The 26,764-nt window shown below is 35.2% G+C and overlaps 1 protein-coding gene across 2 annotated transcripts in view; it reads left to right on the forward strand.

Annotated features, from left to right (window-relative positions):
* Positions 1-1,487: 1,487 nt before the first annotated feature.
* Positions 1,488-26,764, forward strand: part of LOC149785948 (histone-binding protein RBBP4) — a 41,544-nt gene continuing 16,267 nt past the window's right edge. The window contains exons 1-9 of one of the 2 annotated variants that reach the window (XM_089976199.1): positions 1,488-1,627; positions 8,600-8,747; positions 10,788-10,838; positions 15,867-15,964; positions 18,360-18,533; positions 19,488-19,542; positions 21,309-21,369; positions 22,933-23,025; positions 25,703-25,770. In XM_089976199.1, coding sequence (XP_089832325.1) covers positions 1,609-1,627; positions 8,600-8,747; positions 10,788-10,838; positions 15,867-15,964; positions 18,360-18,533; positions 19,488-19,542; positions 21,309-21,369; positions 22,933-23,025; positions 25,703-25,770 — 767 coding nt within the window. In that variant the 5' untranslated portion in view covers positions 1,488-1,608. The remainder of the gene's footprint in view (positions 1,628-8,599; positions 8,748-10,787; positions 10,839-15,866; positions 15,965-18,359; positions 18,534-19,487; positions 19,543-21,308; positions 21,370-22,932; positions 23,026-25,702; positions 25,771-26,764) is intronic. The other variant, XM_089976200.1, reaches the window with a different exon arrangement.

Here is a 26,764-nt window from a genome sequence, read left to right on the forward strand (position 1 = left end):
TGAGTTTATGTATATGATTGTGTGTTTATAAGCGCTAGCATAGGTTAGTGTGGATAGTAGATTATTGGGATTTGATTTTAATGCTTTGCGTGTGTGGATGGTAGATTTTGGGTTAGTTTATTGCTGGTTAGCGTATGTGAATAGTAGATAATATGAAATGAGAAAAGTAGGGGATGTTTTCCTTCACGTCCGCGCGTTGTTTGGTCAAAATCTGGGTAATATAAATTTTGTGTCTTAGGGGGATGTTTTCCTTCACGTCCGCACTTTAACTATAAGAACCCACAAAGTTCGTCATTTTCACCATTCTGCAAAGAATAAAAAAGAAGATGGCTTCGAACCGCCTTGATAAAATGAAAAAATTGCAAGACGTCCTGGATAATTTGGGCATGATGGAGCAAATGTTAGTTAGGCTAAACGAGGATCACTATTCTTATAGTCCCCATCGAGTGAAGATGGAGATTAACAACTTACGAAAACTAAAGGAAATCATCAGTGATCTGTTGAAAGAAATAAAGGAGGAGAAGGAGGATGAAGAGGAAAGGATAAGGATGAGAGCATGGAGCGAAAAAATTGAAAAAGAAGAAGAAAATGAGAAGAGGAAGAAAGAAGAGGAGGAGAAGAAGAAAGAAGAAAAAAAGAAGGAAGAAAAGAAAGAAAAGAAGAGAAAAAGTGTAGGACAGAAAATAAGAAGCTGGTGGAGAAATAGAAGAAATTAGAATAAGAAAACCAAAGGCCATTTTCAGGGCCACTCACATTTCTCGAGAATAGATAGACTTTCAATTGCCTACCCTACTGCATGTCTATTGGAGTGAAAGGTATTTATAAAAAGAAGGTCCGGGAGTGGAAAATTGCTTGTTTATGAGTCCACTCAAGTTGTGTGCTCCCCTTGTATCGATTATGGAGGAACACTGTTCAAATTTGAACAACTTAATTTTAATTGGATGCGGTGGCTTGCCGCCGAATCAAATGAAATTTACAGACCCGAAGCACAGAAATATCTGCTCGATACGTCAAGGTGTCGATAGGGTTAACATATCGGAACCTTGGCTAGCGAAGATGCCATTCCCTGGATGTACATTTTTGTCAAATGGTTACAAGTAAAGAAGATAATGTGAAAAAGTAAATAAAACAGCCGAGAATTGTAAAATAATTTGAAATAGCATGTAGCCTCGTAAAGTTTAATTAAATCTGTTCTAAGTGTTATAATTTTGCAACTACAAACAGACTTAGAAATAGTTTTGCAATTGTATTTGGAAAATACAAATTGTAAATATTGTTTCAAGTATTATTGAATTAATTTTTTGCATGAAATGCTATCTTTAAAAACATGATTATCATATCCCTGAACATTTATATGTAATGAGGCACATATTATTTATCTGTAGCAACAACAACAAAAATAATGTCATAACCATATTCCTTGTTTTCATTGATAATTCTTTTTTTCCGTCACCACATTTATTTACATTAGCTTTTTCAGGTTTTAGGTGGGTTCCAACTTTGGCGCCATGCGCATGTGCATCATTGTTCTGTACAGAGAAAGACTGATGTTGAGGGACATCTTATCCTTCTTTTAAAGAAAACGATTTTTTAAAATAATTTATAATCATGACGGACAAAGAAGGAGGTATTTATTACACATAAATATGCTTACTATGCCATTTACTGAAACAAGTAGTCAAAACGGCGCCATTTACCATTATGTATATTTGAAACTATTGCCGCTTTTTTCCTATGTTGATTTGTTCCCACGTTCTTTTACCCGTCATTTGATGCTAGTATATATTTACACATGTACACATTAGTGATATATTCTGTGTAAACCGTTGAAGCGATGATTAGATGGTGATAAAGAAATCGCGGAAGTTTAAGGCAGGCTGTCCATGGTTGCAATGTTATGGATTTGTATGAATAAGCTGCCATAGCTATGCGCAAGGTATTTTGAAACACCTGTAACATTAACTTCTTTGGATTTATCATGGTCTCATTATTACATATTAATATTTTCCCCCACAAACCCAAAGATTAGCTATGCGCAAGCAAGGAGGGGATAACTCTAATATGCTTTTGAAAACTAACGTTAGGCCCGGAGATCAGAACAGGTCTCTCTTTGCACCATACCCTGTTTTAAAGTGATAACGTCTTGCTTGGAATTATTGGATTTTGTTTTAAGTAAAAAAGACATCTTGCGTATGTGGCATTATTTTAATTTTAGCACGCGTTTTAAGGTGAGCAAGGGCACTACGAAGGATTTAGAGTGCTAGTCCGAGTTTGCACTCCCGATCAAAAAGTTGGAATTTGCCAACACCATTTGGTGTTGGCATAGGGTATCCACTTACTAGACAGTCTGGCAAACTTGAATGACTTTTCATAAAGATATACCTGCATGCAATCGATAGGAATATGATTTATTTTCTAACAAATCGTGAGCACAGCATTTGTCATGTCTTTAATCTGCAGACAGACAAGACGAAAGTACATTGTTGCTGAAATTTTTCAATAGGCAGTGGACTCTGACCCAACACCCCAACAACATTGTTCAAATATCAGAAATGGGGTGGCAAGGGTCAGAGGAAACTTGGACTATTAGGTTGCATTTTCTCCTCTTATTTGGCCAAATATGCTCTCTGCACATAAATTTATAGAAAGAGTGATTGTACTATTTCTTAAGATTTTGATTTTTGTTTTAGCTGATGTGCTTTGCATGACATTTAGTTTTGAATTAAGTCGGTAAGACATGTTATCCAAGCTGGAACATGCACTACCAGCATGATGGAAGTAACAGTACATAGTGACGTCATTCTCAAGGCGCAGAAATGTTCCCTTGCAAATTTATATCAACTTTTTGACTAAAATCGGCACACCAAATGGCAAATTCATAACTTTTCAAACACTAGATGCACAATTTTAATAGGGCTGATCACCATCTTACGAACTGGACTGCTACTCTGCTGATTTTCAGCACCAACCTACATTGTTATAAATACAACTTTTTCACCTTCCTGCTGAAGTGTTGTTAGCTATAGTAACGTACATTTTGCAATTTTGATTCACCTGTATTGTAATAATATTTTGGATTAAATCAAAGCGATATGAATCTTAATGAACAATCAGCTTCAGTTTGCTCCAATTACTGTATGTAGAAAAAATTTGAATACCTGTTTTAAATGTGCTTTGTTTATTTACTTGTATAAATTCAGACTTTTTGGTCTCAAAACCCCTGGAGGTCTTTTTCATTTTCCCCTGAAATTCGAGTAGTAAACACATTTTGAAAGCTATTTCTGAATACATCCTAAAACACCAAATCCCATGTGATCTTTCAATAACATACTGCCTAGCTGTTTTGGAAACATCGTTTTTCATTGGCTATTTGGCTCGCTCATGAGCAGAAGGGTAAAAGTTAATGTTCTTTTGTTTTGTGTTTTTTTTTTTTTTTTTGCTAAAAGGAGCCATTATTTTTGTATCGAGGCCACTCTTTATTCCAAATGCCCATCTTATCCTACTTTTTGCAATGGTTCATCTGTCTGTTTGCAGTTCATATTGGTTTGCCTTTGATGTGAGGCCAAAAAGTCTAAAATCCGGACACAAAATCAGATTCCGACCACGGCCAAATTTTGGGTAGAAAAAAATCGGGTCCAAAAATGAAGATTTTCCATATATTTTGTAGTGCAACTAGATATTCCAGATTATTTGGTATCATTGTAGAGCTACATCTGTCTACCATTCTATAATACCACCCACTTTAGTCTACCATCCATGACGCTACAGAGCTCGGCAATATGCTACTACCTCCTGCCACACTAACTCATCACTAGGGGTTAATGTGTTAAGATCTTAATATTTATTTCGTTTTAGGTATGATAAAAAAATATTTACATTTTTGCAAATTCAATTCCCGTTCAGGAAAAAACTGTTGATCTCCAATAGTCAAAAATTTTGATGGCCAGTTATTTTTAGCTTTAAATTTTTTAAAAGCTCTAGGCATAATATCTTAGGGTTTATGTAGGGAAAAAATAGAAATATGTAATGAGACCATGATAAATCCAAAGAAGTTAATGTTACAGCTTGAAAATGCGTTTTTCAAAATACCTACTAAAATATTTTAAGCGTAGCTTTCATTGTGACATCACAGCATGTGACATTCAATCCAGATTGTACCGGATCACACCTTTATGTTCACTTTGTCCAAAAATGTCTATTTACTTTAACATTGATTTTGCCATGTGCACCTCTTGAGGCATCTACATAATGACCTTCCAAAGGAATATGGATGTATACGAATCCAAATGAAGTGAATACTTGCCACTTAAACGTATATGTAGAATCAAATTCTAAAAAGTGATACCCATTACCTAAATATTTGGTGCCTACATGACCCGTGTGACTTGTACTATTGACTCCAATGCTGTATTCTTGTGGGTGCTGTATTATTATGGCAAATGGGATTTCCCAAATAATTTTGAACACTCTCTGTCTATTGATTGTTTGCAGCTGTAAATCTATAGTCAGGAAGGACGCAGATCTGTAAGAGCGCAATTTTCTAAATGGTGTCAACATTTTTTGGTGCCATATGTACTCGCGTATAAGCCTGTTTGCATATAATCTAACTCCCCCCAACTGAATAGATATAAACATTAAAAAGTGAATGGCCCGCATATAAGCAGACACACAACTCCGAGACATCACAAGATGCACGTGGTAAGTTCTAAATGCATTTATTTAGGCAAACTTATATTAACAAAAATTACCTGTATACTTCTCTCAGGGATGGCACATATCATTATTAAAAAGAAATGGTATTAACTTGTTTGAAAAGGAATTTATTTAATTTTCTGTTTTCCTATTGTCTCTGCCTAATTTAGATTTGTTTATAACTTGATTGAACAATGACAAGAATTGAGCATTCACAAGTTGCTGCAACACCACCTCTCCATTTTGACACAGTTATTGTTTGTTAATGCATTATTGCATTGGACATTTTATATCAGTGCACCAGAAAATTAATTTTTATTTTCTCTTGAGGTTGTAAGTATTGAACTTGTTAAAATGTGGTCCCAGTATGACTACACAACAAACAACAATACAGTTTGATTCAAAGCTTGCAATTAGGCAGCTGAACATATTTACATAATGGTGCTACTGCATGTACATTGTAGGTTGGAACATGCACTGAACAGAGATCTTGGAAACGCTTAATTACACATATTCAGATGCTAATTTTTGATATGGGACGCAGAAAATCAGTGAGGTGGGAGTCCTCCGTATGCATGTAATAGGTGTGTGGCAAAATTCAAAGACTTGCCAGTCCTGCTTCAGCCACCTATTTTGTGGGAAAATGTGTTGATCAATTAGTTGTGCTGATATTTACAATGACAGAATTCAGTGACTGAAAGACCCCTTGGTGTACATGTTGCCATTTTATAAGAGTACATAAAAAAAAGAACATGATGCAATAGCTGGTCGACAATTTCAAAGGCTTTGACTGGCGCCCTGGTGGGCAAATGTACTGATATTTACAGTGATTGAATTAAGAGTCAGAAAGACCCAGATATGTACATGTGGTCATTTATAAAAGTACATCAAATAAACAACTTTAGCTTTCATTATTGTTTTCATTTCTGAATGTATCGGAATAAGTAGTGCACGAGAAGCAAGACATATTGAGACTTAGACAAAATACCATTCGTAAATTTGGATAAGTATGTTGGGGTTAAACGGCAAACTTACGAAGATTGTAATGAGATTCAGAAGAGTGCTAAAGCTGCTAGAATTGATAGTTCAGATAGGACACTAGCTACGTGTAAGAAAGTGTGTGATGCCTAGCTTAGTGTTTAGAAAAAGTTCTTACTTGGATTGGCAAAATTCAGTCTCAGATGGACGAACAAGAGCTATTTAAGAGGTACATAGACTAGTTTTTATATTAATTACATTGACAAACTCTTGCCGACTCACAAGCATTATGTTTTGATTGCTGATTGACCATTAATCCTTTTCCGAGTAAGATATCAGCTTTCAATTTCCTGCAAGATATCATTTGATGATAAAACATACCAACAAGTGTTTTAAGATCAGAATCAGTGATCTGGATATATATTAATTGCCTCTTGTACACTATTTCGTTATAAAAAATAGTTTGAAACTGTAAGTGAACCAGTATGCCTTATGGGAAATAATGGCAGACTTCGCTAAGTCTGGGATGTACCAGTTTATTAGATTGTCTGTTTTCCTAAATCGGGCAAATATTTTCAGAAAAATATACAAATCATTGAAAGCAAAGACAAGGTATTATTTTATTAATGATTTAACTTTAAACTGCAAATTATATAGGTCAGAAATGTATAGAACAATGCTATGTTGTGGAATTCGCGAGATGCGCTTTAAGGTCTAAACTATTTTCTGACTTGATACGTATTTGCAAAAATACGGGGGGGGGGGGAAACAGCAAATCAGATACTATTTAACCATTGCCTAAAATTACTACTAGGACAAATAAACCATAAATTTGCAATCCTGTCAATGGACTGTTGTAATGAAGCTATATTAAAGTGAGTGATTACATTACGAAAACCTCTCCATCTAAATATAGATGCACTTGCGTCTGTGTTGATTCTATAGGAAAGAAGGGACTGCAGCTTTGATGGTGGCACTCCTATTTATACCAAAATGGGAGTCCTGGACTCCTAGTTTTAAAATCCTAGCGAGGCCTCTGGCTAAATGAAGTACATCCCTTGGAGTCAAAACATGGCCACCACTGTACTAAATTTAAATGATACCTCCAAAATACAATAATGAAGTTTCAGAAAATTATGCTAATACTGTCAAAGCTGAGTTGTTTGTTTTGATGTAAGCAACCTTGCACCATACCTGTCAACTCTCAGGGAAGAAAAAAACTAGATTTTTTTGTCATTCGACGCCTATCTTCTGATTTCCTGATATCTCCTGATTTTTGCAGAGAACTCCCAATTATTACATTATGTCTTCGATTTTCATTTCTTCTAAAAAAAGAAAAGTCCTGCATAAATGGATATATCGTGTGCAATCCATGGAAGCCATGTTCTGTTGTATCACCTGTGAATATTGTTGTGACGATTACTTTACTACAATGAATTCACATCTTCACTAAATAGAATGATATGTTTAAACACTATTCACATAAATTTAGCGCTTTTTTTTTTACCTCTACAACAATACAAAAATCAGAAAATACACGAGAATAAAAATATAAAGCACAACAATATAATTGTCATCAATTTCAATCCTGGGAATGATCGCTATGAATTCTGTAGCTTCATATGCTATATCACCATTCCCACAAAAGAAACTTACAAGAGTGAACAGTTGGCATTTTTATACCGTAAATATGAATGTTAAATACCATCGTTAAATTAAAAGATGGAATGAAAATATGTGTCCCGTAGCTGCCAACCCTCAGGATTTTGGTGTGAATTTCATGACATTTTCAGTGATTCAAGGATTCACACTGCAAGCAACATAATGATGAATTCCCCAATTTTCAATTATTTTAAATCTTTAATAAAATAACCGATTTCCCGTTAAGCGTTAGTTGTGATATTGGCAGTTGCCAAAATTATCCAGTACTTCTGGTTATGATAATGGTGGAACTATAGCTGATTGGTACAGTTGGCCGGTAGCAAGCATTTTTGCGTATTGTAATCTATATGTATATGAGTAGTTTTACAAATGCTTTTGAGAGTAACTGGGGCCTAACTGGAATTTTGCTCTGCGCATGCACAGCAAACATTGATTTGGCATCGCATCTAAAAAATGTCTTCACCAACAAGGAAAACGAAATGTATTTCACAAAAAGTGAAGTTTAGTTTGAATATACCAAAAATTGGCTGTGCATTCAGTCATCAAATACAGATATACATCATGCAATTTGCACACAGTATGCTACAAATTTTAGCATTGGGCATGGTGGCAGAGATGATGTGAGGAATAACTCGGCAGCAGATTTCAGCTCTGGAATATTTTAAGCCATGAACGGAAGACCTGCAAGCTACCAATGCTGAAGCATTGTTTATGAGTTTTCTTGTTGAACTTAATTTAACTTTGTCAGCTGGAGACCATGCTAAACATTTGTTTCAACAAGTATTCCCGGACTCTAAGATCACTTCACGAACTTATGTCAAAATTCACTAATTTTTATCTCTATTTTCACTAATTTTGAGCCTGGAGGGTTGGCAGCTATGGTGTCCTCAAAACACTAATCCAGAATACGCATGTTTTATACTGTATTTCTTACATTTTTCAGTACTTAATAATTTTCCGTACACATTCCAGTTAGCAAAATAATAATTTAAATTTATCATAATTGTTCATACATATCAATTTTTTATTGAAAAAAGTTAAATTATCGGACATAACATTTTTAAATAGAGTCTCGTCATAGTAATAGTTTTCACATCCAAATTTTCATTTTTGCAGAAGGTTTCCAAGTTTTATCAAGTTGTTGAGGGAGTGAGAGACAGACACAGATGCATGTCAGACACTGCATTCTGTTGAATACTTGTATAGCAACAAACAATATAGTCTCATCATAGTAATAGTTTTCACATCCAGATTTTCATTTTTACAGAAGGTTTTGATGATGCAGTGGAGGAAAGAGTGATCAACGAGGAGTATAAGATCTGGAAAAAGAACACACCATTTCTCTATGACTTGGTAATGACGCATGCCCTGGAATGGCCAAGTCTCACTGCACAGTGGTTGCCTGATGTCACAAGGTCAGTAACAGTATTACTTGTACCAAAGCTTTCCATGAAGCTGGAAACGGTTTTCTTGTGCAAGCTTGAATTTGACCAGTCCAGTAGGATTCAGCAAAAACGTAACGCACAGTTAATAATAATAAGGCCAAACACAAAAAGATGTGTTTCCAGTTGCAGTGGTTTTGACATTAGGGTAGGCAGGTTGTTTTTTCATTTTAAGCATTATGTGAATTTTGTGTTTTTATAAATTTTTATTACTGTAGGGGAAAATGAGAAACGGGGAGGTTGGCTGGATGTTTTGTTTGGCCTAATAAGAAAATTTGTAATATGAGGGTAACTCTGTTATAATATAATCTTCTAACCTCATACCCTCAATTTTAACCATTTTACATTTTTGGTACACATCTATTATGTATGGAAAAATTTAAGAGTAAAGTCTGATCGTTATAGCTGTGTAATTATTTTTCATGTAAGAAATTTATTTTGCTTTAAAATCAAAGTCAGTAAAGCCACGTGACCAACCATAGCTGCCATTTCTCATACTCGAAATTTACAAGTTCTTCGTCTGTGTCTACATTACAGAGTCATCTGAATTTGATAATTTATAAAAACTAATTGCTACCTACATAAATATAAGTTATTGAAGCTTTCATAGTTGCGATTCTAATCGTGAATAGTTCTGAACGAAATCCGCGACCTCCATTTTGGAGAGTGGAGAATATGACCCAGTTACTTTAAATAGTAGATTTCGACCAGAGCATGAATAGCAACTATGTGATCTGACGTAATGGTCATTCACAGCAATCAATGAGGTATCTAATAGGGGTTTTTCCCCTAAGGTGGCTCTATAAAAACACGCTAAATATGGCCAATGTTTACAGCAGGTGTCAAAAGGCACTTCCTTGCGAATGGAGTAGAGGCGTCAAAAGGCGCTTTCATGCAAATGGAGTAGAGGCATCTAAAGGCGCTTACATGCAAATGGAGTAGAGGCGTCCAAAGGTGCTTGCATGAGGTAAAGGGCTAAAGCACAACTGGTAAAATCCTCAGTCAGAAGATAATATAGTTCTCTGCTTGACCTCAGGGTCACATTAGTATTTTCTAAAACCAACCATTACCATATGGAAAATAACCTAGAATGGTCTAATGAGCCTTGTTTACTTGCAACACAATAATCTATTAAATTCATGTGGGATTCTCCAAAACCCTGACCCAGATCAACGAATTTACCACTTCTTGTTTACCTGAATAATAATTTGGTTAATAAGCTCATACACCTACAATAACATGAAATAAATATAAAATTTGTTAAAAGTAACAAACAATTAAATTAAATATACATAACACTGTCCATAATTAACTGGTCCTACGTTTCATAATACAAGAAGACTTAATGTAATCAGTGATGTGGTAAATTCAGCTATATGCGAATGTCAATACTGTGTAAGTTATTTATGTCATTAAACTTGGAAAATGAAGAAAAAACACAAAATAAGATACTATCATGTGTTTGATTTATTATTTATTCAGTTTTTATTAAATTAAGCATGTTCAGTTTTGATTGACCAGGACAGTGATGCTAATGTTCTTGGGACAAGCTTGTTTACGTCCATTCTAAGTAATGACTGGCTATTACCGTCAGCTAAACCACCTGTTCTTACTAATTGTGTCAGTATGTAAAAAGGCAATTCAAATGGATACCACTTATTTTTTCAAAAGATACTCAGGAAATAATTTTCTTGAAGTGTCTGCCCTTGATGAAATATTTCAGTCTTAAATCGCTATGTATTCCAAGATTTTAGTCTGGATTGTAGCAGCAGACCTGGTTTTGGTTTATGTGACTGAAGTCAGGCATGCAAGATAAAGAAATCAAATTGGAAAGTCGTTACAAGTTTCAAGTAGCCAACTTGTATTGCTGTGTTATAAAACAACAAACCAAATATCTTCCCATTAAGTCTGTAAATGTTTGATAGAAATGTTCTAAGACTAAATTTAACTGATCTTGTTTATTGTCTCTTCAGGATATTGGTTATAGTTGTGGCTTCTCTTCTTCCATTTTAGACCTGAGGGAAAAGACTACTCTTTACACAGATTAATATTGGGGACCCACACGTAAGTGAATTGCCAAACTTTATTGCTTTCAGGTAAGTTTACCTTAAATGATAGCTTTCTGATATTATGTAGATATTTGTTGATGTAATCAGCTTCTATACCTTTTCTTTTTGTAGCTGACCCGGCCTAAAAGCAAAGAAGTCATACAGTACAGTGCAACCCCACTATAACGCGCCCTGTTATAATGCGAATTCGGATATAATGTGGTTGTGGCATGGCTCCCGAAATTTTGTATATTCATTCGTACATGAAAAAATTATTTTTTGGTCCAAGTACATGGAATAGTGTTTAAAATTTTTTTATCGTTTTGGGGAAGAGATCACATATGAATTTTAATATATACGATCGTGGCGTAGCTTCTGAAATTTAACAACTTTGCCAGGTTCTTGAGGTCTTTTGCCAAAATAAATATCAGAAATGTTACTTATTACTGATCCACGAGTAAAGCCAGTAAATCGTCTTTGTGATCGTCTTCAATTAATTCTGTATACAATCGTTGCTCAAACAATAGCCAACATGTGTTTCTTCTTTAGCTGCATACACAACCAAGTTGCAGACAATGTGGTGGTTGATAAAAGATTCTCACAATTTAATAACCATTAAAAAAAACAAAAGTTGCCAACATGTTTGCTGGGCTTGGCGACATTATTAGACGCATTCAGTTGACCAGTAAATAATGTCCACTTTATTAACTGGAAATTGAAAGGGTATCAAATTGTACATGTGTTCAGCTTAAAAATTAGTTCTCTGGTTTTACTTGGGTATGGTGTGTGTTTTTGAACTCGTTATTAATTTTCTATTTTTCATTTAAAAAAATATTTTATCGTTGTGGAAAAGCAGGTTCACAAATGCAAGTCGTTTTCTGCACTTTGTGCAATGGTTAGTATAGTAGTTTTCACACGTTTCTTTCGATATTCACAATATCTGAAGAAAAGTTATATGCACACTGAAAGCATGTGTTGGTTGTTAATTATTCTTGCTATAGTCATTCAAATGAATAGGCATACAAGCGTTAATTATTGTAAATTTGCAATGGATAAATGTACACGGAAACGCATGAGAAAATTTTAGCAGTATGAAATTTGTATAGACACCGTTCATAGACCCTGGAACGTAATGAACCATACATGTGCTTCGTCTTTCTTAACCTAATTGTGCTGTTAATTTTCCCACTGAATTCAGTCACATAATAATGTGTGACAAGATTATTGAATAGTTTAAATATTTATGCAATTTTTGCAATGGAATTACAACATACATGCTAACCATTGCACTTTTTTCACTAAAGTATGCCTTATGCGTAACTATTCGGATTACATGTTTTCGATATATCCCCATTTTTATCAACATCCCATTAATCCCACAGACCATATTCTAGAAAAGACGGCTTCTATGTAACTATGACATAAGAGTATGCTTGTCCGAAGACTTGCATGCACTTAACTTACAGTATTATGTTCTATTTATATCAGTTGCCCTACTTCAAGAAACATGCTGGTTCCTACTTTTAGCTGTTGACCTCTGTTTCTATTTATAACAACTGTATTTAGGAGGGAACAGACTGGTGTTCTGTCTTTTCTCGCAGATCCTTTGTTCTAATTCAGAACAGAACCAGTCTGTAGGTATTTGGTGCTAAAAGTCAAGTGAGATTTTTTTTAGTTGATGCGTGTTAGAGCAGAAATATTTGTCAAATTTCACAAATGGATTAGGAAAAGATGGAAAATCAGTTCAGAGATGAATACATGAATTATACAATGCAGCGTTCCATTCTAGGGATCTTCATGTCCTTTGCATTTAATATTGGTCATGGTGGTAAAACAAGAAACCTTGAATTGGCTTGTTTACTAACTCCAATACTGAGGTAACTTCTTTTTATACAGCAGAACTAAATTGTGGACACTCGCATAATCTCAGCTGGTACAGTGTTTTGAAATGTAATATGAGAGTCGGTTGCTTTTTAATGCTCAAAGTGTTATATACAAAAACTTGAAGCAATAATTGATGTTAAAATTCCAGATGGATAAATAAATCATTTTGTACATGTGCTTCTTGAATTTTGTATCATGTTATATGTGGATTACTCTTTTTCTGCTGGGATTACTCTTTTTGTCCACTTGGATTAAAATTTTTCTTTGCCAGGGTTTGGCTTGTATGTACATGTATTATGGATTAATTGCAAGCCTTGACAGTACAATATCAGACGGCAAGTAAACAGGTTAATACTCTGTTCATGTTGGATATTAGACGTTGAATTCAGACACAATGATCTGTGACAAAATTTTTGAATATTGTAAATCTGTGTGCAATTTTTCAATGGAATTACATGCATTATGGATGAACTGCATGCCGTGACAGCATGATAGTAAATGGTGTTGATACTCTATTTATAATATACATGTATAGCCTTTCTTGTGCTGACAAATGGCGTTAAACCATACCACCACCACCACCCTCTAGATGATGAATTCCTGAACATAGTTTAATCAAACTTGGTATGTGAACATGTATCATCAGATTGTCTGTCATTTTTTATAAACCCTTTCAGGTCGGTGAAGTGGTCCAGGAACAATGACATCTACACATTACTGCAAACCAATATTCCAGTCCCACATGTCTCATTTTGATCATATAGTCTCTGATTGGTTAGTGTTGGGGTTTCCCTATAGTAAATATTTATTTTGTAGTATGATTATTGGATACATTCAGACTTAAAAATAAGGTCCTTACCAAGAAAGGGTGATTTTCCAGTCTATAAATGTCGATCTTTGAACTCGCATAAGTGTGTCCAGAATGTTGGACTTGTCCGATGATGAGTCAGAAACTTATGGAAAATTTTTATCATGAAGATGGGGAGTATTTAAAGCACTGGAGAGATATTGTTGGTGATTTTAATGACACGGGACTTTGAGGGATTTGAATGAATTCACCGATGTGTTTGAGACTCGTGAATTTCATCAGTGGACTAAATCTCATTTGATACATATTATTCACATGTATATTTAATCACCGTATTTTCAGATATTTTATAGTGTCTTTGTATTTTCAGAAATAGAAAAGTTTATAAATGTGAATGCACACCATAAGGGAGTGTCTGTGCCAAATCAACACAAAGGTGCTTGGACTGATGTCACCTTGTCAGAAATTAACCCATGTTATGGCCTTTTGAAATTGATGAAGTTGTGAAATATGACAAGAGATGAACTGTATTGGTGTAAAAAAAAAAGAAATTCTGGCTTGTTTGGATCAAATTTTGTAGAGATTCTGTCACATGATAGGTTTGTCCAGGTAAAATGCTGGCTTCATTTCAGAGACGATCCAGGTGAAAATCTTAAAAGTGACTGATTGCACAGAGTAAGGTTTATATTAGATCACTCTTGTCAATAATTTAAGTTGCAGTATGTTCCAAGCACAGAAGTATCATTGGATGAAGCCATAGTACTATATAAGGGTCAACTTGGATTCAAAAAATGACAGGCAAACCTGTCAAGCTTGGCATCAAGTTGTGGGTGGTTGCAGGTGCAGCATCATCAGCACGTTGCTACAGTTTTGAAGTCTACCTTGCAGAAAATGGAACTGTTGTTGACAGAAATTTAGGTTTGGCAGCTAGAGAAGTTACTGATTTAACAAGACCGATGTAAAAACGAAAAGTTATGTCATCTACACTGAATACTTTTGCACTTGTCCTCAGCAGATTATCAATATTAAGTGAATACTTTTGTGGCAGAGATGCACAGATTGAAAGGACATTTGCAGGATGCCTGGCTAGAGGATCATCAGACTGTGTGGTCCCTTACTTGCATCTTATTGGAAGGACAACAATAGAACATCAAGATCTCTGACACATCTTACTTGGAGTAGAATCAATACACATTAATGATGTTAGTCCTACTGTGCAAGATGTTGGTTCTGATATGCATGATGGGAAGTTGATGTATTAACTGCCTGAATAATTAGTGCTGCATACCATTTTCCTAGGTTAACCGACTTCAGAACTTGAGGCTATGTTTTCAAGAATATATATATCTCGTGGATGACAGCCTGTATTGGCACAGTTTCATAGATAAGAGTGTAAAAGCTTTAGTCGTGCTGCGCTTGTGATAATACCATGTCCATGCTGAAGTTGATCCAGGCATAATCAGGTGGTTGGGGTTTTCCAGAATATATTGGACACAGTTTCTAAGGCCAGGAAGGGGTCCGAAATTGCAGCTTTCAAAATCCTTTTCATAATCCAAAATTAGTTTTTTTTTTTTTTGTTTTGTTTTGTTTTTTTTTTTCTCCACAAAACCAAGATGTCCAATCCTTTTGATGAGCAGCATTACTTTGTATCTGTAATGAGTTCCATGAAAAATGGTAAATAAACTAATAATCTGCATAAATTTTACTTAAAGTTGTTTTTTGTTGCATGTTTACAGCTAATTGTGACCAAATTTGTTGCTGTCCTATGCCGATTATTCACTGGCATATCCTTAGTCCGATAAATCAACCCCCAAATCTGTGTTGATACTGATGGACAATATGTGAGTATGATGTCACTTGTTCATTAAAATGTGCAATTTTGCTGCATGCAAATCATTCTGGAGAACTTAAAAATGGTCACAGGACATATGGTTGTGCAAATTCCAGGCGTGATTTATAAGTCGCCAAACATAAGATTTTCCCTGGATATTTAATGTACATGTCACCAAAAGAACCCTTCAGCCGATGGTAAGTGAGAAATACTGGTACATGTATAAAATGTACACTAATGTGCGCAGCCAAAATTGGCAGCAAATAATTGCAGCTTTAATGAATAGGTGATATCAGCCCCTAACCTGAAAATCAGTATCATAACAGGCGAGGGACTGATTTATCAGCTGAGCATAGTCTTTGTTCAGACCTATTATATGAGCAAAAGTTAGAGATTGCAGTATGATTTTTATTTGGATTTATGAGCAGACACTAAGAGGTATGCCTAGTGACATAATCAACTGCGTGAGAATTTGTCAGATGTGTGATAACTGGTCCACTTGGGCCTTTTCTCTTTTTGAGTAGGTCGGATGAGCAAAACCACTTGTTGATAGCTAGTGTCCAACTGCCCAATGACAATGCCCAGTTTGATGCTTCCCATTATGACAGTGAAAAAGGAGGTATGTCTGGTTGTTGACCATTTACAGAATTGATTAAAAGCAAATTTATTCTTTGCTGCTTAAATCATGGTGACTTCTTTACAAGTAACATGAAAAATTGCAGGCAAGTATGTCTTTTTGGGAATTGATAGTACTATCTTACTACTGTAGCAATATTTGGGAATTTTGAAGCATATTTAATCATCTATATATGAAATCAGTTTTGTTCCGTTAGCTCTGCTTCTCATAGAGATGTAAAGCTCGTGCAATGGCCTGCTGTCTGTTATCTTCCATTGGCACAAGTTTGTTGTCGCTCTTTCTCCTAAAAGAAATCGAAGATTGCAGTGTTTCCCTTTACGCACATTTGTGAAGTCAGGGACACACGCTGGAGAAAATTGACGCACACATTTTGTTGCCGTCCGTTTTTTTGAAGCAAGGGATTTGCATAATGCAATCAGGATTTTTTATTTAATATCCAATGCGTTGGACGAAGGGTGGCATCGAGTATACTTAGAGCATAGGCATTGACTGGTTCCCCGCTTTGTTTACTCCCTGTGTTGGGCTCCTCTATTAGTATAGCAGTGGAACGCAGGGAACATAAGAAATAAGGAACCAGACTAGCATAGGCAATGTTATGACGGAGTAGCTTCCCCTAATCTCACGAGCTCTCACGCGATTTCCATTTAGCTCAGCAACATGTCATCTTGATGTTTAACCTCAATGCTTGTTGCACTAGAAAGTGATCTCCAGATTAAACTGTCGTGCACTAAAAATCATTAGCGAAGAAAGTGAAAGAAGCAGAACACAAAAGAATAACTGTGGATCTAACTTTAATGAAAAATTGAGAAAATAATTCCCTTGACTGGAAGACGGCATATCCATTAAGATTACCGGTGTGACTTCTGATAGCGTGATTGCGAAGACTGCAGAAGTGAATAATCCTTTTGTGACAGGGTTTAAGAATTTTAACAAATCTGCTCTCGTTCGCCACAAGATATCTGGAGAACACATTATAACCCAAGACATTCTTTCACAACAAAGAAATCAGTAAGCTTGCTGAGACAAATGCGTTTATTTGGATTACACAGTCAGGGGGTCATTGCAGATTTTGTTGGTTTTTAACTTTGCTGCAATAAAAGAAACTTCAAGTGTAACATATTAGAAACAAGATGAATCATTAGCCTCCTTCATTTTTGGATAAATTTGTTCTAGGACGAAGTACAATGAAACCGATTATAGTACACATTTTATGACAGGCTGTAACTTGACTGCCATTCGGTTAAAAATATTTATTAGGCTTTTTGTATTGGCTTGTATGTAATAAGATTATAAGGAGACTGTTAAAATTATGATTTTAAAAGAAAAGTTAACTAATAACATTATTCTTTGAATGGACAATGCATTTGTTTGTTAACTGTGCATGTTGGTTTATTTGTATGTTGAGAGAGAGAGCGAGAATGTTGTGCAAGTGGCAATATCCTATTTCAAGCTGAAATAGTACGAGTTGGATGAAAATTTGTCAGTATATTTTTGACCCCCACATTTTTTATTTGACCCCCAGTTCTGACACCAAGGTTTTTTTTTTTACCCTCAGTTTTACACCCCTGGGGGATACACTGAGATTGCCTTTAACTTTTGCACACATATTCATCCCATGGTTTACTTTGTTGTAAATAAAAATGGCAGCCAGTATCGACACTGGTGACCGTCATAAAATCTTGTCACTCCTATATCTGTTTGGTCCTGAATGAAATGATGCCCTCGGGCATTTGGTATGGCCACCATCTTGAGAATCTTGTTGCTGCTATCGTTTTAAATAAATTGTCAACCAGGGAGACTTACTATGATATGAAGTTTGTCAGAAATGATTATGGTGACCCTTGGGCATCCAGTATCTACCATAGAAGCCAAATTGGAAATCTTGTTTCAAGTACTATCCCAGAACATATAGACATGAGGTTTTCACTGAGTTACTTCTCATAATATTTATTTGGTCGTAAAGAAAAATGTTGCCGGTCATTGGTGGCCGTCATTTAAAGCAATGTGTAATTGAAAACTGTGGCATTGACATGGGGTTTTGCGGTCAAATAAAAAATTGGTGGGGGGGGGTCATTGAAACATAAATGAGGGTAAAGAGAAACACTTTCTTGTTGGGTACAACCCTGTCTTGCCAAAGGTGTACATAGATGAGTCATGTTGGATGCAATACTGTCTTGCCAAAACTGTCATTGATTTACATTTCGTGCTTCTTGCTCAGTCCATTTTTGTCTTACAAAAATGAGGTCACTTTGATTGATATTTCATACCTTGAAAGTTGAACATGCTTCTAGATTATAATAAAAAATAAAATTTTCCTATACATTGTATGAAGTACCTGCAGATTGTATCAGATTAATGAAGTCAACTCTTGTTGCAGAGTTTGGAGGTTTTGGATCAGTTAGTGGGAAGATTGAGATAGAGATCAAAATCAACCATGAAGGTGAAGTGAACAGGGCTCGCTACATGCCACAAAATCCCTGCATCATTGCAACAAAGACACCGTCCAGTGATGTGTTAGTGTTTGACTACACAAAGCACCCATCGAAACCTGGTAAGTTTTATCCGAGTTTGGCAAAATTAGGAAATAAATTATGCATACATTTTGTTCTTCTTCATTTTTTAAATTTATTTATCTCACCTGGCCCATGGTATGATCTTGGGTCTGGCATGCATCATCTGACATCTGTCAGTAATTCTTATTTTCAAATGCTTCTCAAAACCACTGTACCAGTTGCAACGTAAAAAATGACAGGAGCATGTTGACATGAAGGCCTGCCAGGTTTGTACAATTGATACTAATCTGCCGTATTAATGAAAGATAAAAAACAATAAATGGCTTCTTAAAAAATCAGAATTTTTACCAAATTTCAAAGAAAGTATCTGGCATAAAGTACTTGATTATTGACATTGGATGCCAGGCCATGTTCAAATAATGCTAAAAATAGAAAAACTTTCAAACAAATTCTCAAAAAAGATTGCTTGATAGAATTTGAATAAATTTGACAGCATCATCATCTTGGTCCTTGAGTTTCTTTTATACAAATACTGTAAATCATCAAATGTGACCAATATTACTAAGCTTCAGTTTCATGGCACTAATACTCGATAATGCAATGATGGGATACATCGTAAGAAGTATTACATCATTTAGACAAAATGCAATGTAAACCAGCTGTAAGGCCATTTTCGGTTTTCTTAACAAAGGTTTTAGTGTTTAACTGCTTGTTGATCAGTTTTCAAATCTGTGCTCACAGGTTTGAGTTATTTATTATACAAAACATTTTCAGTCATCCACACTTATTTCACTTTACATAAAAATGGTAATATGATCAAAGAAACTAAAATAAATTTCTTTTAATTTTTTAAAGAAAATTCATACAAATTGACACCATATCAGTGGAGGATTTTAGAAGGTACAGTGGTGTGTACCTTTACTATCAAAAGTTTGTGCATTTATTCTTTTGATTAGTCGGCTATAAAGAGAACATATTTTTTATTACTTTAGATCCCAGTGGAGAATGTAGTCCAGAACTGCGATTAAAAGGCCACCAGAAAGAGGGGTAAGCTACAAGGCGGGCCTCGTTAATATGGCATTCCTCATCTGCATTTTATCATAAATAAGTTTTATCAAGGATAATATCAGATACGATATCAATGAACAGATTTAAAAAATCTCTGTCCATGTCGAATCATTTTAATTGAGCTTCAACATGAGTCATTTTGGCACCTGTCCATCCAATCACCCTCAACATGAGTCATTTTGGCACCTGTCCATCCAATCACCCTCAACATGAGTCATTTTGGCACTGTCCATCCAATCACCCTCAACGTAAGTCTTTTTCGCACCTGTCTATCCAGTCACCCTCAACATAAGTCTTTTTCGCACCTGTCCATCCAATCACCCTCAACATGAGTCATTTTGGCACCTGTCCATCCAATCACCCTCAGCTTGAGTCATTTTGGCACCTGTCCATCCAATCACCCTCAACATGAGTCATTTTGGCACCTGTCCATCCAATCACCCTCAACGTAAGTCATTTTGGCACCTGTCCATCCAATCACCCTCAACATGAGTCATTTTGGCACCTGTCCATCCAATCACCCTCAACATGAGTCATTTTGGCACCTGCCCTCAACATGAGTCATTTTGGCACCTGTCCATCCAATCACCCTCAACATGAGTCATTTTGGCACCTGTCCATCCAGTCACCCTCAACATGAGTCATTTTGGCACCTGTCCATCCAGTCACCCTCAACATGAGTCATTTTGGCACCTGTCCATCCAATCACCCTCAACATGAGTCTTTTTCGCACCTGTCCATCCAATCACCCTCAACATGAGTCATTTTGGCACCTGTCCATCCAATCACCCTCAACATGAGTCATTTTGGCACCTGTCCATCCAGTCACCCTCAACATGAGTCATTTTGGCACCTGTCCATCCAATCACCCTCAGCTTGAGTCATTTTGGCACCTGTCCATCCAATCACCCTCAACGTAAGTCTTTTTCGCACCTGTCCATCCAATCACCTTCTTGATTAAACTACATGTAACCAAAAATCTTTTTTTTTTTCCTTTTATTTGAATTCCTATAGATCCCACCCTCTTTTGAATTTGGAAGTAGTTTGAGTATGCACTTGCTGCTATCGCTCTCAGTTTTGAGAGATGCATCAATAGCTAAACAAGATCACAATGGCCAGTGTTTCCTCACTCATTAATTAGAGACTTATTCATAATTCTGCACCATAACAATTACTTGCAGATTTGACAGCCAAAATATTGCTTTAAATGGACTACCACTAGTACTTTTATTCATTATACCTGAAATCAGTAAACCAGAGGTGTCAGCATACGGCCTGACAGACTCGTTAGTTTCAGTTTGTATGTTTATTATAGTTCATGATATTTGTGGCCCGAGTGAGGCACATTTATATCAAATCTGGCTCACCATGGCAAGTGAGTTTGATACCCCTCCATCCATGCAGTAAACATTAAATGTACTGGCAAGGAGAATATAAATATATATAGAGAGAGAGAGAGAGAGATTTACATAAATCAAATGCACACTGGTCTTATGAAACACAATGCAGTTATTTCATTAAAAATGCCAGTTCATGAAGAATTTAATATTTTGTTGGTCTTTGATGGAATTTGTGAAAATTCATTGTTATATGATACGTTAACATTATTTCATGCATGCTTATGTAGACATTTAATCATGGATTTTGCTTGTAAATATGTATTATGAAAAAGTTAACATCATGAATTAAAAAAAAACTCTTAAAAATAATATACCTTTCTAATTGACCTGCATTTGTATTTGCAGATATGGTCTGTCGTGGAATCCAAATCTAAATGGTCATCTACTTAGTGCTTCAGACGACCACGTAAGATTTTAAACTTTGTGAACATTTATAACGGGAATACGACTGTAGATAACTTGCACCCACATTTGCTGTGGCATAATTTGCCAGTGTTCCTGCTTTTCATTTTTTAAAGTCATTAGTAGAATAAATAGAACAATCCTGATTTTCTGGCACCCAGTGCGACAGCAGGTCCTGTAGATAATAAAAATGTTTGTGCTCTATTTTCATTGTGAGATATAATCATACATTTTTTTATACAAATTTCATTGTTATATAGGTTGCACAAATTTGAGTGGAAATTCAATGTTTTGGACTGCAGAGCCTGGTACAAGACCTGTTCAAAATGTACTTTTTATTTTGACTAATGGGAGTGAAATTGAGTGGAGGTGGGAGCATTCAGTAAGACTAAATTGTATGGTTAATTTTCATGTCTGTGTTTGCAGGCAAGAAGAACAGCTATTTGATTTGGTAATGGCATTCGCATAAGTGTCATAATTGTTTACATTTTCTTTTTCTTTCAAGAGCCAAATAATTCTTAGTTTCACAGCAAGACATTTTTTTTTTTAAACAGATTCCTTGCACAGGTTAGCTGTCTAATGGGAGTGGGACATGATAGTTTTATAGAAAGATTTGGTGGAATGGGTGCATATTTAAAAAAAAATAGAAATGCATGTTCTATTATATTGTGTGTTTGCAAATAATGTGAATTGATTTATTTCTGTGTATCAGGTTTTTTGCATTTCAAACTCGACACATTCATCATTATTAAATTTGTGGATTGGGGAAATATCATATTCTTTCCAATTTTTATTACATCTATTAAATTCTTGGTTTGTAGCAACTATAAACATGCAAACATTGGTAACCTATGAAATACACAAACATTGGCACCCAATGAAACGTAATGAAGATACTGTATTGTTCAAAACTATTTCATATTGTGAAAAGGCCCCAAGTGGATACAAGGTGCTCATGTTGACAGATCACTCACATCCCTCAACTTTGAGTTTGAGTCTTGCCTTGATCAGTATGGGTATGTGAGTTTGAGTCTTGCCTTGATCAATATGGGTATATGAGTTTGAGTCTTGTCTTGATCAATATGGGTATGTGAGTTTGAGTCTTGCCTTGATCAATATGGGTATATGAGTTTGAGTCTTGTCTTGATCAATATGGGTATGTGAGTTTGAGTCTTGTCTTGATCAATATGGGTATATGAGTTTGAGTCTTGCCTTGATCAATATGGGTATATGAGTTTGAGTCTTGTCTTGATCAATATGGGTATGTGAATTTGAGTCTTGCCTTTATCAATATGAGTTTGAGTCTCGCCTTGGTCAGTATGGGTATGTGAGAAAGCTTGCAAGTAACTTCCAGAGGGTCAGTGGTTCTTCACAGGTCCTGGATATTCCTCCACCAAATACACTGGTTTGCCATTTGTAGCTTATCATCTGTTGAAAAATAATATTAAAACATCAGAAAATCAAACATTTAATATTGTGAAAATTCCAAACTTATTTTGAGACTTGAATGTGTTCATTCTGTTTCTTGCATGCTGAATGAAGCAGCCATCTGATGTTCTATTTTCAGACCATTTGTTTATGGGATATCAATACTAACCCAAAAGAAGGAAGAGTTATTGATGCATTTACCATCTTCACAGGACATACATCAGTTGTAGAGGTATTTGCTGCTATATTTTTATGGCCATACTTAGCATATAAAAGGGGGGAGATAACGTGATTGCTTCTTTTGATCTGTCTATCAGTAACTTCATGTCCTAAACCTCTTGATGCAAATTCACCCAACTTATTGCATAGGTTGCCCATATGATTATCATTTGCAAGAGAATTATAGTTTATTTTTCCCACCCCTGGTTTCCCTTGGAGTGGGGCAGAGGTCATATATACTTTCATTTCAGTTGCATCTGTATTTACAAATCCTTTTTTAATAAACTTCGTACATGTATTTGTTAGTGGAAGATGCAAAACCAGTTAGTAAACTGAATTATGACCCACTGGTCATGGTCTGGAAAGAGGGGGATGTGGGCAGTTGGGGAGTTGTGTGACTCCGAGGAACATATAATAACAAGTATATCAATTTTCATGGTAACCACAGAAGTAGCTCATAATATGGATTTCATGAATTTATTGCGTATTCGTGTTTTATCTGGGGTTAGAATTGGACCACAGAAACCTTGAAGTCGACCTCAGAAAAACCTAAACTTAAATTTTGGCCTTGGAAACCTAAAAAGCCTTTAAAATGAAATGAACATTTTTAAAAAAATTTAATTTGAAAAGAGATCAACTACTCTACCCCAAGCCCGTAAAAAATGCTTTTTTCTTGGCACATTTTTTATTCTTTCATTAGGGCTGTTACAGTAAAATATACATTGGAACCAGGGAAGGTGCTTTTTTTTCATTAGGGCTGTTACAGTAATAATATACATGGGACCCAGGAAAGGCACTTTTGATGTGAGGTACTCACTCAGAGTTGCAATTTAGAATTATCTTATCTTTTTAATATGAACTCTGAAATCTAAGTACTCTGGGATATATTTTTAAAAAAGCTGCCCTGGGTACCAAGTATGTTGGTTAATAGCAATTGCTTACCCATGGCTATTGTTTAGCTTTCTTTTTTGTCTAAAAAATATGATGTGAGTGTATCCAACACCTGTTGGTGTACATAAAGTAACCCCAAGTCCATGGAGGAAAAAAAATTCTGCATAAATATTTGGGAATAAAAATGAATGGATAAAGTGAAACCATTAGATATAATTATTGAAGAGGCCAAGTCGCAATTGCAGTTAGGAAACACTGCAACAGGCAGATTTTCTCTAGTGTTTGGCACATGTCTTATCACATCAACAAAAAAAAAGATGTTTTGCACAAAACGGGGACAAATGAGCTGCCTGAGGAATTGCATTATACTGACAGTTCTTCACTCTAAGGGAGGATGTATTCACATCAAACAGATGGTATGTTTTTTATCAGCACGAAAAAGAAAGCTAAACAATAGCCATGGGTAAGTATTTCATAATTAAAACAAGTTTTTCCTCACACAAAAACTACATTTTAAATGGAACAGCCCGTAGGCAAGCCTAGTGGTTGAGAAAGCACACACGTTTCTTTGTATTCGCAGATGTTTTTTATCTTTTTTTATTTTCACTTCATCTTTATTTTATCAAATTTTTTATGTTATGTTCACCATGGAGATAATCTTGTAACTGCGTTGTTTTGAACCTCAACACATTTTTAAAACCTTGAAAATAATCTATTTAAAAAATGCCCTCAACTTAAAAAATTTAATTTCACTTCTGATCCTGCATATCCAGATAATGACTTGCCATCCATAAGTTAAGTCACTCCATTTATGGGCTTGACATGATGACGATTCCCATCCATAAATTAAGTAGCTCCATTTCTGGACTTTACGTGATGACGATTCCCATCCATAAATTAAGTGGGTCCATTTATGGACTTAACGTGATGACGATTCCCATCCATAAATTAAGTAGCTCCATTTATGGACTTCACGTGATGACTATTCCCATACATTGTAAAGAAAATATATATTGTAAATTAGGTTCTTGTTCTTTTGTCTGAATTTCACATGTTTACTATGTTTACATACTTTGGTTCATATCAGTGATTTATGATACAATTATGCTGTCTTGGTCAACTGTAATGGAGAACTTTTGACTTCTGATTCCTATAGACTGTTTGATGTTTTAATATGTAATTGATACTAAGTCTTCTAATTGAAAACATTAGTCCCCTTAGTTATTTTCATTTTGAAAGAGGTGGCGAGGAATTTTTTAAAAAAGTTTTACAGTGAAATATATACGTAACCCAAGGAAAGCACTTTCTTTGTCTAGTAGTCGCCCATAGATACAGTTTAAAATTTTGTATCATTTTTATATTAAGTAGTACCCTAGCATATATATATATATATATATATATATATATATATATATATATATATATATATATATATATATATTAAAACTGCATTCCCAGTGTACCGTGTTTGTTTAGATAGAATAGCCCTGACATTGACAGTATGCATCTTGTCATTTACTACATGTCTTAGTGATTTTTTTTTCCATTTGTGTCAAAACTGATTACATTTTGGGAGGCTGAAAGCATAATTTAATTACAGTGGCATCAATGCTTTGATTTTGTTTTTGTTTTTGTTTGATAAAAAGTCACATACCATACTGCAAAGCATGGTTTACAATCATGGCATACTATTTGCTATTCTCTTTTTGCTGACAAAATATCTTGTAGTATAAATTATAATACAGCATTCATCTGTTACATGTGCACTATATTTATTAACTATTCCATTATTTTTCCAGGATGTGGCATGGCATCTGTTGCATGAAAGTCTGTTTGGGTCTGTGGCTGATGACCAGAAGCTTATGATGTAAGTTCATTCAGTGCTCTGCTTAAAAAAGAACGCAAAAATGTTAAAAATTGGATTTGTGATATAAAAAGAATTAAGAATTTTATTTTATTAGTGTGAAAATGTTAACTAAATTGTGAAAAGTCTGAGTACATTATCTTTTTGTGAAAAGCTGGCTTTGAGATGCCTTTCTGAGTACAGGACTAATAGCATTTAAACTTTTGCTTTTTAATTACCAAAGGTTTAAAGATAAATAGCCTGTTATATTGTGCATTAGGCTTAGGAAAACCCTCGGCTTTGACTGGATGAAAATTGGCTGAGCCGTGTAACATTACCACTCACTCATCCTTGGGCTGAGAAAATGCAGATTCGCATCTTGAGATTAAATCTGTTTGCATTTTCTACCCGTAACAAACATTGATATTCAGCATCACCTAACCTCCAGCTTGCATCAATTATTGATTTCTTTTGGCTGTTTTTGGCTGCTCGTTATCAGTCATGCAAAGGAAGCTGACTTTGGAATTTTTACACAGGTATTTAATACAGACTTGATATTAAAATGTGTCAATATTTTGTTTGGAGAGAAGCATTCTGTATAATAGACAGCTAAATAAAATAGATCAATGTACAATAAGAGACCTAACTACAATAATTCAATTTCATGCCTAGCCCAGAATTTCTTAATGGTGTTTGTGTTTACAGTGATTTATTTAAGTACTCTAGGCATCTTTGTAATCTGGAGAAATTTTCCTTTTCAATACGCTGTGCCACAACTTTATGAGTTAGACCTGTAAGAAGTTGAGAGTTGAATGTCAAAATTTTGGGATTATCTGGTTAGACAGTGTTAGGTTCACCCTTAGTCATCAGTATTTTGTAGACTATCTAGTTTTATTGATACATTGTTATGCCAAAGTGAAGATACCAGTAGATATTTTGGTAAGTGTGTAATTACTTTTCACAAGAAAACTTGCTAAGTTGCATTTTAATTATCTTTGCAAATTCCCATGCAGTGTTT

This window comes from Sinohyriopsis cumingii, chromosome 12, assembly GCF_028554795.1.
Source record: "Sinohyriopsis cumingii isolate HCF-2022 chromosome 12, ASM2855479v2, whole genome shotgun sequence".
Lineage (NCBI taxonomy): Eukaryota > Metazoa > Mollusca > Bivalvia > Unionida > Unionidae > Sinohyriopsis > Sinohyriopsis cumingii.